The following is a 12,499-nucleotide window of genomic DNA, read 5'->3' as shown; positions in this document are numbered from 1 at the left end:
AAGGATCAGGTTTTTTAATTAGCAGACCCCTATTAAAGTGCATGCTCTGATTTTGTGGCCTTAGGTGAGTCCATTCATCTGCCTCAACCCCGGTTTCCTCAGCTATTAAATATTTCCTCAGACTTGGCCAGCCAGTCTGAGAATTAAAAATAAGCCTGCTTTAGTGCTTGGTATACACACAATAAACTATTTGTTGTAACGTATCTCAACATACAAATAAAACTTAAAACTCACTCATGGAATGCCTGCTTTTCCAGTGGAGATTTTCAGTCCTTCAGTTCTGTAGGGTAGTAGCCCTGGGGGTGTGAGGAAGAGCCTCCAAGAAGATTTTGGTGAGAACTTTGAGCTGAAAAGAGCTATTATCTACCAACTATTCTATATTTTCACTAATTATGTGCAACAAACAAACAGCCATGCTCTAGGGTTCTAAAATAAGCACCCCATCCGGCACCATGTCTGGATATTGGTAATTGTTCTTCCTACCCTTCACTCCTCATCCCCAGCCGCACTATTGAGCATGTCCTCCTCTTTCTACTTAAACGTCCTTCGGTCTTCCCTACCCTACCCTCCCTCCTCCCCAGTGACTGCTTGTGTTTTGAGGCTAAGCTTAGATGTCACCTTTTCCATCAGGTTTTTCCCAGATACCTCTGACTAGTTTAGAGAGTTTGTTTCTTTTACTCTAAGGGTTGTGTTAATATCAACCTATGCCATTTCCATAGGTTGCCTTATTTTTGTCTAATCATTAATTATCTGGTTTTTTAATATGAAGTAAGATTTCTAGAATCTCCTTGGTAATTACATATTGCTGTGCTAGAGTGCAAGAACTAAGGTATTTTAGTCTAAAATGTCACAAATGTAATGTGATGCCAAGGGACTTAAAATGTGGGGCCTCACTATTCTCTAGATGCACTAATGTCTCAGCTTGTGACATAAAAGAATGTGATTGCTATCAGTCCTGGTACGGTCAGCTACAGAGACCACCCCCCCTTCCACCTTTTTTCTTCATCTGTCTTCTGTTACACTGAAGAAGCTAATGCTGTGTTGTACAGTCTGGAGTATCAGCAGATACATAGTGGGAACTGAATGAAAGCTCCTTGGTTTAACATTTATTCTTCACAGTTGTTCTTAAGCCTAGATGTGTATTTTTCTTCCCACATGATACAACTCAAAGTGAAGTTTCCCAGGGGAGAAAGCAATATTTTTGCCCTGACTAAACCAATTCTGACTTATGAGTAATTTCATTCCTCTTGGCATCCTTTCAGGTAACGTCTACGAAGCCAAAGATTTTGTTTGTTCATTGCTGTCTCCCCTAGAACATTGTCTATTGCAAAATACATAATAAATATTGTTGAGTGAATGCCAAATTAGTTGGTTTTTCCACAAATAGTTACTAGTTAATAAAGGAAGTAAAGATATATTTGCCCCTGATAATAAGGTGGCCCACTTAATTATCCATAAATTGAGATTTTTCAGTCCAGTGTGAATATTGATTGGTTCAGGGATTTTTCAAACATGACAAAGCAAAGAGGTGGTATAATTCTGATCAATAAAGAAAAAAACTTGTTTATGAAGTGTAACTGATAAAAATGATGGGAAGTAATGACTGGTAGAGTTTTAACTATGAAAGGGAAATACTGATAGTAACATAATTTAAAAGGGAATAATAATTTGTTAAAATTGAGAGTAAGAATACATATAATTACTTGACTAAAAGAGCATATCACTATCAGCATTTTTAAATTTATTGAGGTTTTATACCAGGAACTATGAAACATTATTTACATTTAAAATCATAATTCTCATATGTACCCTATAAGGAAGATAGTTTCAACTTTATTTTTCAGAGAAGGAAACTGGGACATACGAGGTTAAATAACTCACAAGGTCATAGGGACTGGCCAAACTGCAATTAAACCTCAAGTTTACTCCTAAAGATACATTTGACTGGGGGTTCAGTTTTGTTTTGTTTTGTTTTTAATTTAAGGAATTCTGAGTAATCCTGTTCCTTTTCTCAGATTTTCAAACAGAAGTAGTACCTAGGTAATAGTATCTTAATTATTGAGGGTTTATGTATTAGACTATAAATATTCAATATGACTTGATGTGTACATTCAAGTGTTTTATACTGTGCTGCCTAAAGTCATTTGGCCTTTCTGTGAGGGAGAGGAAGGGAGGGCATGGGGCATACGGGAAAGGACACTTTCTGTAGGATGGAAAGTAGAGATCAGATAATCATGAATTTCGAAGCTGTTCCTGTCACTGCCTCAGGAGGCCTGACTAAATTTTATTACAAAATCTTGCAATCGTATCTCAGTGGAGGCTTTTCTTGGTGGAGCATCAATAGCACTTGATAGGGTCAAGAAGAAGATAGGACTTACACATGGAGACAGAAAGGGATGGGAATGGAAGGTTTGCAGGGGTGACCAACCTTCGGCCCTCGGGCCACGTGAGGCTTAGGATGGCTGAGAATGCAGCCCAACACAAAATTGTAAATTTACTTAAAACATTATGAGCTCTTTTGTGTGTGATAACGTGTCACAATGTATTTAATGTGTGGCCCAAGACAACTCTTCTTCCAGCATGGCCTAGAGATGCCAAAAGTGGACACCCCTGGTTTAGGGATATAGGGATAAAAGGAGAGGGAGAGAAAAGTGTAATGCCAGAAACTGAACCTGGATAGTAGTCTGAAGAGAAGACTTAGAAGTTTCCAGGCGATTTGATCAAGGAAAGAACCCCTGCAATAACTGTCAGAATCCCCAACATTTGGGTTGGATTGAGTCACATCAATCCACCTCTTGGATTACCATGAGTGTGGAATTTTCTTACAGTTTTTACAAAAACACTTGATAGCCTGTTGCCCAATAGGGTTACCACCAGGCCATGTCATGAATCTTTGCAGCTGAAGTCCCTAATCCCCACAAATACAAATCTCATCCGTGCTCTTGGGGTCATTGAAAGGCCAAAGAACATTATTGAGTGCCTACAACAAATGAAAAGAAGACCCTGTGGAATTCTTAGTAGTTTCATTTGCAGTTCATCTGAGGATATCCCTTCCAGTTTCTGCCCAAACTAGGGTTCTGCAGCAAACATGAAATTCTTGACCATTCTTGTTTTCAAGTGCCAAGTACATAGATTTCTTCACAGTGAGCTATTGGAGTGCATCAATGAACAGTAAAGAGGAATATAGGTTATTCATATATTGAGTGAAGTAGATTGGGTATACCTTTTTACAAGAACCAAAATGAGAAAAACCACAAAACCAAAAGGCAGAAGTCACTGGTGAAATGCTATACCTGGAATGTCTTGGCTGTGAAATCATTGACACAGTAATAGAGACTATAACCAATGAATAAACAAAAATATTTAATTTGCAAATAGAGCTGTTCTTCCAGAAAACTTGTAGCTTTTTAATTGAGAAAAAGAAAACTCTTAAAGAAAGCATCTTAAACTGAAGTCAAAGAGGAATGTAATTAATAAAAGCCTTAAAATTCAAAGGTCAGACTAGCTCTATATGAACAGGAAAAAATTATTTTTAAAACTAATTTAAACATGGGGCTAAGGAATGGAGGTGCCAATCTACAAGTTAAGATAGTGCCTCTGCTTTATGAAGCTATATCTACACTGGGTCCCCCAAAATTGCTAAAACTGAAAATTGCCTATCTGTCACCTCTGATTTTTACTTCAGAAAATAACCACCCCCTTCCAAAAAACATATGGTCTAATTTTTTTCCGAATGTATCAAACCAACCATCTGATCGGGGTTTTTTAAATGTTGTTTTTTTTTTTTCTGGGCAATCCAGCACAGCATAGATCCCTATAGACTGCAGTAACCAATGCCGCAAAAGAGCGGACGGCGTAAGTGCAGGTTTTGCAGGTGGCCCCCTCGTGTCTACACTTCAGTGAAGGAGCCCCTGGCTCAGAGGACGCGAAGGTTAATCAGCAGCAGCTGACAAAACACCTGGGCTATGAGCATTACGTTCTTTGAAGTCTGTATTGAACCATCTGTGTTCCCACCAAAACCTTTGCTTTCAGTGAAGTCCGAGACAACATGACCTAAATGCTAAAATACCTTCTCAGGTGAAGTTCTAGGTGTGGGGCAGGGCTCAGACATAAGCCTCTTCTGACGTTAGAAATCAGTTATTTGCAACTCTCCTGTTCTCGGGTGAGGACAAACTGAAAAAATAAAATCCACTATTTCAAGACTATAGAAAAGTTTATTTTGGAAGGGGTAATTGGCAAACACCTATGACCATCATTTTTCCAACATTTTGGTCTCGGAGTAGCATACAATGCTTTCCAGACTGCATGGGACTACTTGTGGATGTGACAGCAGGAGCTGGCGGAGCGTTATGACTGAGGTCTCCAACACAGCCCCTTCCGATGGGAGGGGAGGCACAGGGCTTAGTCTCAGAATTACAGTTTTTTTAGGGAGAATGTACTACATTGGTCGGCACTGGCCAGCCTGTTACCCAGACTTCATCTTTTAACAGTCATTTTTTCTGTGCTACTAGCAGGAATAGACCTCTGCTTCTTAGAGCTTCATGTCTCCAAAACTGGTACGTGAGAAGTGAAGGCTTACTCCTAACGAGATATTTACTGCAAAATCCCAGCCATAAGAAGCAAGAGCTGTCCATAGTTATTTAAATCTTTTAAAAAATCTTAGTCATTAAAGAAAACTTTAGTAACAGTAAAATGTAAATCTTAAATGTAAATATGCTTACTTCTATTAAAATAAAAGGTCATCTTTAATCTTTTTTCTGAAAAGGGTACTATCCAAACCACACTATCCTCAACATGTGAACCTAATTATAGCTGGTATGATCGGAATTTCACCTTTCCTAAAGTAAGATAATCCCAGTTACAGTCATTAGGAAATTCCTTTTTATTTTTTCTGTCAGTTTTATAAGATATAATTAACATACAGCACTATATAAATTTAAGGGGTACAGCATAATGGCTTGACTTATCCACAGTAAGTTGACATCCATCATCTCATATGGAAACAAAAAAATCTCTTTTGCCTTGTGATGAGAACATTAGAATCCACTGTCTTAGAAACTTTCAAATATACCATAAAGCAGTGTTAATTATACTAAGTGTGCTGTACATTACATCCCAGTATTTATTTATCTTATGGCTGGAAGTTTATAGGTTTTGACCACCTTCATCCAATTCCTCCACCCCCACCAAGGAAATTTCTTACATAGTTTCCAGCATAATGAATACAGTCTAAACATTTGAGCCCTATGGATGAAATATGAGACAAATTCACATGGACTACCAAGTCCTGTGTAGGAAAAGGGACAGCATGGTTTTTCTCTCAAAAGGAGCAAAAGCCTTGGCTCACTCCAATGAGCTTTTATTGTCTTACTGGGCATGTTGCATGAAGGTCATTAACTATGCACAGGCTCACTTTAGGTGGTTACCTTATACAGAAAACAAAGGAGAGGACGCTGATAATCCCATCACAGAAAAGGGATATTTGCAAATGAAAAGGCAAAAGTAGTTGGACTGGTTACACTCATCCTTTGAAGGTTTAGCATGGTTTTTAGGAAGTTGCTTTGCAATAAATGTTCTCAATTCTGGGTGAGGGAGTTTTAGCAAAAAGCAAGACTCATAGCAACCTAGGTACATTGCAGGCCTGATTCCCCATGGGAAGGGAAAACCTGTCCGTGGGCGTGGGTCCTGTGCATCTCCCAGTGGGAGCTGGGCCCACACCACGCAGAGCAGCCTCCCACATTTGTGTAGGTCTGGATATACATGTGTCATCATCATTATTATCATAGATGCATCAGAGCACCCCAGAGCATAGTTGCATGGGGTAAGAATACACTTTACAAAACCCTTAGGGTTTTTATGCTCCTCCCAGCATCAGATGCAACCTACGGGCCCATCCAAATTAACTAATAACCCACACAAGAGCCAACACTTATTGATATTTTCTACTTTATCTTTGTTTGCTTCCATCACTGAAAAATCATGACAACAGTAAGCCCCAGCAAAGATTTCTCCATTATTGATAGTTTTTAAATATGTTTGCAATTATAGTCTTTAAAATTATTATGTTGTAAGCAGATTCAAAATTATAATATCATTAGCAAGCAGAATTTTACTACCTGCTGGCCTTATGATTATATACATTTTCAGCTACTTTGATTTCATGCCAATTATTTTACTATAAAAGTCAACTTAGCACAATATATACACACAAACATTTCTAAAACTTATACAAACATTGGAATATTTTTATAAGCTTTCTGTTTTTATCCCAGGTTAGTTGGTTATGTTTGTCCTCTTCGACAAGGGATGCTAGTGTTCCATACAATTTTTATGTGCACACACACCCTACACAAACTCGGTGTCTAGGTAGGATTTTGATCCTTGTAGAGGAAACATATAAGTATTATTATACACAGAGCAATAATTATTCAATTTCCTTTTATAAATTCAATAGATTTACTCTCCAATGATAATATCTATTCTAGCTTGGATTCCTAATGACAGTCTGCTTCTTTCTTTTAAAAGTTATGTCTGCTGTCATGAGATTTTTTAATTAATATTGTAAAAATATTTCACTTGCTCCAGCGAAGGGATTTTTATTTCTAAATAATCATTTGTCTTTCTCACATATAAACATAATAAATATTTATGAGGACATATAAAATCAATACACATTGCATCATATAATTTATATTTATATTGTCTGAAATATTTTTTGTTACTAGCAAGTGTTATAATGACAATGATGCTTTTTTAAAAAGTGTTGAGTAGATAGTTAGTTGTAGGCTATTCTAGGGCAAGTTGTGATGCTCACTAGTATCTAAAAGAATCCAGTGAGAAAAAGAGCAGTTCAAATGGCCCTTCAGTGTCTCCTCATTGACTTAATTCTCTTGGAGTATAGGAAATTCTGGAGAAGTCTACAAAGCTAAAGGTTTCACCCTTTTCAAGTGGCAGTTAAGATGCTGCAGTAGTCCCAGGGCAGCTTGTCTCAGCTTGCTGTTTCCCAAAATTAGGATAAAGGAGTGGCCCGAAGGAAACGTGATGAATGTTAATGTGTTAACCAGGTTGGCCTCCAGGTTCTTCACTGTAAGGAAACACCAGCCTGTCAATACGAAGGACAAAAAATTAAGTATGAAGAGGAGGAGAAAAGATATCACCATTGTCATGGCCTTTTTATGGGCTTCTGTGCTGAAGTCCCTGGAGCTCATCTGCACATTCCTGGTATGTCTCCTCAAGGAGAAAAACAAAAGGAGCAGAGAGGTCATCGACAGAAGAAAGGGAATTAAGTAGATAAAATGAGAAACAATCATGTTCTTAACATACAGAGTTTTAATTACATCTGAAGACCATGTTGAGTTTTTTTCATATCTTGTAGAGATATTAATCCAGAAACGATGGAGTAAATCTGTTGATTCATGATTAAAAATCAGAGAAAACAAAGACGCCAGTGGAAGCACAAGCAGCACTTTGCTAATTCTCCACCTCAGCCAGGCAAAGCAGGGGTGGGAGAAATTGGCTACTCTAAAGAAGTAGAAAATGCTTAGAGAGGTGGCAAACCAGGCAGCCAGGTTATTGGATAGTGTCCAAAAAATGACAATACAGTTTGCTAGTTTTTCAATGGTGTATAGATGTGGCCACAACGCCATTATAAATGAATCAAATACTGTTATCCAAAGAGCAGTGATTCTGGAGAGAGCCAGGCTGGCGAGGATGCAGTCAACCGATGAAAGTTTTTGACCCTTCACCCAGTCGATGCAGTTAACTAGTACAATGAACCCATTCCCCAACATTCCAGTTATTAATTCTCCTACTACAGCTATCAGAAGAATACTTTTAGTTCCAGATGGCATTTCTGTAAAAGGAATCCAGAAAGCTGATATTATGTTTCACTGATTGTTATGCTGTCAGAGATTATAGAATAATATCCAATTTCATACTTTTCAGATACTGTCTCTCTTGTCTTCTGAGAGATTTCTCTTTCGTTCCAGTTGTAGGTCAGAAACACGAGCAAGGAGATCCCACCTCACAGATCTTAATGAGAAACTTTAACATACTTTCAGTCAGCTACCAATTTCCAAACTGAACAGTAAATGTGCCCACTCGTCACTGGCACCCGCAGCTGTCTTCCACTTGTGAGGATGTCTGGAAAAGTAAAGTCAGGTATGCAAACATGCAAATATGAGACAGGCTTCTTTCCACTGATTTGCACTTGCCTTTTCAGTTGAAACACAATGCTACTTGGATTCAAGTTTCTTAATTTTAATAGATTTCTCTAAAAATAACCTCTACAATACAGGCATGATTCATTAATGTCACATAATGAAATCCATTTTTTATAAACACTGTAATACACGAAATAAGTGTCATAAAGGGGAGCAGCATAAAGGAGCTCACAGAGTAGTGTGAAAAGCAGCATTAGATAAACTGTTACTATTAAATGTGACAGATGTTTGACCAAAATGCAACTGTGATACAGAGGAGGGTGCCACAGAAACCTATGGTCAGTAGTTAATTCTAGTTTCATCCAGATAATGACAACTAGCTTGGGTCTGGAAGCTTTTTAGTATTTTTCAAAAAAATACATTAAAAGGGAAATGATATTTCAGAATGATGTAAAAGCATATGCAAGAGTACAAAAATCAGACCTCTCTTTAAGATTTTTACCATGACATTTTTAGCTGTGTTTTCAATAAATTGTTACCTATATGATTCTGAAAAAGCTATTATTACTTGAGAGTAAGAAAAATATAAGGTTTAAAAGAGCAAATAAAAGGGAACAAGGGTGAGAAGGAGTTTCTCCTTTTTATTAATTATACTTTTGGTAAAATTCATTGTCCCATAAAAATTAATTTAAAGTAAAATATATTTTAGTTTCTTTTTTTGCTTCAACAAACAAGTAACTCTAATACAATGATTTTTCAACCTTGACTGCAAATTGGAATTACCTAGGGAGCTGTAAGTTTGAATCCTGTATACTGCCTAGGAGCTACCCGCAGGGATCCTCACTTAATTGGTCTGGGATATATTACTGGCATTCACTGAGAGCTCCTGAATGCATGCTTTACAACGCTTAAACTCAGGCAAAAACATCTTTCCACCCACAAGCTGAAATCCATGAAGGTTCTTCAGGAACAAGTCAGGATTTTGCCCATTGGTCCTCTTAAATGCATTTACAATTCAGCCAGTTTGGACTCTGTTGACAAATAACCTTTCATGTTGGTCTCAGCCATCGATAGCGATACTTTGGTGCCTGAGGCACTCACCTGCACCCCTACTGCTGGTGGGAACCCCCAGGCATTTCTTCAGCAGAACCATTGCTGTGTCTGGACCAGCCCTTGTGGTTCTTATGATTGCAAGACCCACCTCAGCACCAGCCATCAGGGAATTTAAAGAACAAGATTTATTACTCACAAGTCCTGCAGTGTACATAGCTACACAAGGAAGTCACAAGTAGAGAAAGAGAGATAACGCAGACTTGGGGTGCAGCCTTTATTGGGACTGAGGGTGGGGTAGCAAGGTTTCTCAGGTTCACTCTTTATTGGTGAATTCAGAAAACTAAAAATGGATCTGCCTTTTGACCTGGCAATTCCACTGCTGGGATTACATCGTAAGTACCCTGAAACACCAATCCAAAAGAACTTATGCACCCCAATGTTCATAGCAGCACAATTTACAGTAGCCAAGTGCTGGAAGCAACCTAAGTGTCCATCAGTAAATGAATGGATCAAAAAACTCTGATACATTTACATGATGGAATTCTATGCAGCAGAAAGAAAGAAGGCACTCCTACCCTTTGCAACAACATGGATGGGCCTGGAGAGCATTATGCTAAGTGAAATATGCCAGGCAATGAAAGATGAATACCATATGATCTCACCTTTAAATGGAACCTAATCAGCAAAACAAACAAACAAGGAAAATATAACCAGAAACATTGAAATTAAGAACAAACTGACAGTAACCAGAGGGGAGGTATGAGGGGTTAATGGAAGGAAAAGGGTGAAGGGTTTTCAGGAACAACTATAAAGGACACATGGACAAAACCAAGGGGTGGTAGAAGCAGGGAAGGGAAGTGGGGATGGCTGGGGTGGGAGGGAGAGAACAGGGAGAAAGGCAGACAACTGTACTTGAACAACAATAAAATAAAATAAATACAAGTGGGAATTAGGATCCAGGAAGGAAAAAGTGGAGTCACTCAAGTTGTCAGTTACCTTGGTTACCCAAGACTCTCTAAATGGGGAACTTTGTGGTTTAGAGCAACCTGGCTTCCTATCTAGGTGTGTTATTCGTAGCTCTGTCATACAGCTGGCAATATATTTGTTCAAGATGGATGTCTTTGAAAGCAATGCCTCAGCAATGAAAAACTTAGTATCAGGCACTTACCCTACATAACCTTGGCAACCACAGAAGCTCCATGAGGGAAGGTCAGCTTTGTTCTCAATCACTGATCTATTTCCAAATCCTAAAACAGGGAGGGCTTGGCAAATAGTAGGTCCTCTATAAATATTTGCTAAAGGAATGAGTGCTAACCTAGTTGGTAATCCTATTGGAAACATAGAAAAAGAAGAAGAAGAAACTTAACTAGTGAAACAAGTATAAAAGCAAGAAAAGAAACTCCTTAAAAAACTAGAGGGAATTTAACGACATGTGTATGAACTCATGAAAGATTGCTGTACTAGTACTGACATAACCAACACCACTCTCCAGTCTTTTTGCACCTAACAAGAAGTTATACAGAAGCATAAACACTTGCAGGTCTAGCAAGATGTAGGATCCTTTTCATTATGAAAGAGAACTACTTCAGCCCACAGAGTTAGAGGTGAGTAGGACACTCTAGATATCGGGGCAGTGGAGTGAGAAGGCCCTAGAGATCTCTGATGTTTTTAGACATGCTCTAAAATGGTGGAGAAGGCTACCAGAGATGAGGACTCCACTGGTAGGCACGGTTCAGCAGCTGATAAAAGCCAGATAGCAACAAGTCAACCAGAAGACACTTAGTCATTAAAGAATACTTGAGTCATAGTTACACTGAAGAAGAAACCCAACCTGAAAGATGTAATGACAAGTATAAAAATCACAAGCATCATATGCTATGAGTGGGATTCAAAGCCTAAGCTAATAATCACATTTCTAAAAACTTGTAATAACTACATATCTGTCTCAGCTCCTGGACTAGACTGTCCTACATGCTTCATTTTTAAAAAATTTTTTATTACAATTTTTAATTTAATTTTTTTATTGTTGTTCAACTACAGTTGTCCTTATTTTCTTCCTACAACTCTCCCCTGCCCCAACCACCCCCACCTAGAACCCTCAATCCTACTCCATCCCCATTGTCTTTTTTCCATGGGTTCTTTATACAAGTTCCTTGACATCCCTTCCCCTTCTTTCCCTTGTTCTTCCTCCCCTCCTCTACTGGTTACTGTCAGTTTGTTCTTTATTTCAATGTCTCAGGTTATATTTTGCTTACTTGTTGGTGTTGTTGATTATGTTCCAGTTATAGGTGAAGTTGTATGGTATTTGTCTTTTACTGCCTGGCTTATTTCACTTAGCATAATGTTCTTCAGATCTACCCATGCTGTCGTGAAGGGTCAGAGCTCCCCCTTTCCTTCTGCTGTGTAGTATTCCATTGTGTAAAAGAAACATAGTTTTCTGATCCACTCAATTACTCATGGCACTTGGCTATTATAAATTGCACTGCTATGGACATTGGGGTGCGTAGGTTCTTTGAACTGGTGTTTCAGGATTCTTAGGGTACAATTCCAGCAGTGGAATTTCCAGGTCAAAACGCAGTTCCATTTTTAGTTTTTTGAGGAAATGCCACACTGTTGTCCACAGTGGCTATACCAGTCTGCATTCCCACTAACAGTGAACTAGGGCAAAAACTAAAAGTTTTCCCACTGAGATCAGGAACAAGACAAGGATGTCTACTTTCACCATTTTCTATTTAACATAGTATTAGAAGTCCTAGACACAGTGATCAGACAAGAAAGAGAAATAAATGGCATCCAAATTGGAAAGGGGGAAGTAAAACTGTCATTGATTGCAGGTGACATGGTAGTATACATAGAAAACTCTATAGACTCCACCAAAAACTACTCAACCTAATAAGTGGATTTGGCAAAACAGCCAAATCCACTTATTAGGATACAAAGTCAATATTCAGAATTCAAAAGCATTTTTGTGTACCAACAACAAAATATCAGAAAGAGAAATCAGGAAAATAAATTCTATTTTATTGATTATGCTATTACAGTTGTCCTGAATTTTCCCATTTTGTCCGCCTCTACCCAGCAACCCCCTTTCCCCCAAGCAGTGCCCCCACCATTGTTCATGTCCATTGGTCACTCATACAAGTTCTTTGGCTACTCCATTTTCTCTATTGCACTTTACATCCAATGGCTATTCTGTAACTACCTATTTGGACTTCTTAATCCTCTCCCCTCTTCACCTATTCCCCAATACCCACCTCCTATCTTGCAACTATCAAAATGTTCTC

At 38.4% G+C, this 12,499-nt stretch overlaps 1 protein-coding gene across 1 annotated transcript; it reads right to left on the bottom strand.

The window, feature by feature from the left end:
• Positions 1–6,917: 6,917 nt before the first annotated feature.
• Positions 6,918–7,850, bottom strand: LOC123813093 (taste receptor type 2 member 42-like). Its single transcript, XM_045830134.1, has one exon. It carries the CDS (start codon positions 7,848–7,850, stop codon positions 6,918–6,920), a length of 933 nt encoding a protein of 310 aa, XP_045686090.1.
• Positions 7,851–12,499: the final 4,649 nt, after the last annotated feature.

This window comes from Phyllostomus hastatus, unplaced genomic scaffold (assembly GCF_019186645.2).
Source record: "Phyllostomus hastatus isolate PE091 unplaced genomic scaffold, TTU_PhHast_1.1 phas_scaffold_93, whole genome shotgun sequence".
NCBI lineage: Eukaryota > Metazoa > Chordata > Mammalia > Chiroptera > Phyllostomidae > Phyllostomus > Phyllostomus hastatus.
This window is presented reverse-complemented; position numbering and strand designations above follow the sequence as displayed.

Excerpts from the sequence above, each read along its gene's own strand:
- LOC123813093 (XM_045830134.1), bottom strand. The coding sequence starts at position 7,850 with ATGCCATCTGGAACTAAAAGTATTCTTCTGATAGCTGTAGTAGGAGAA.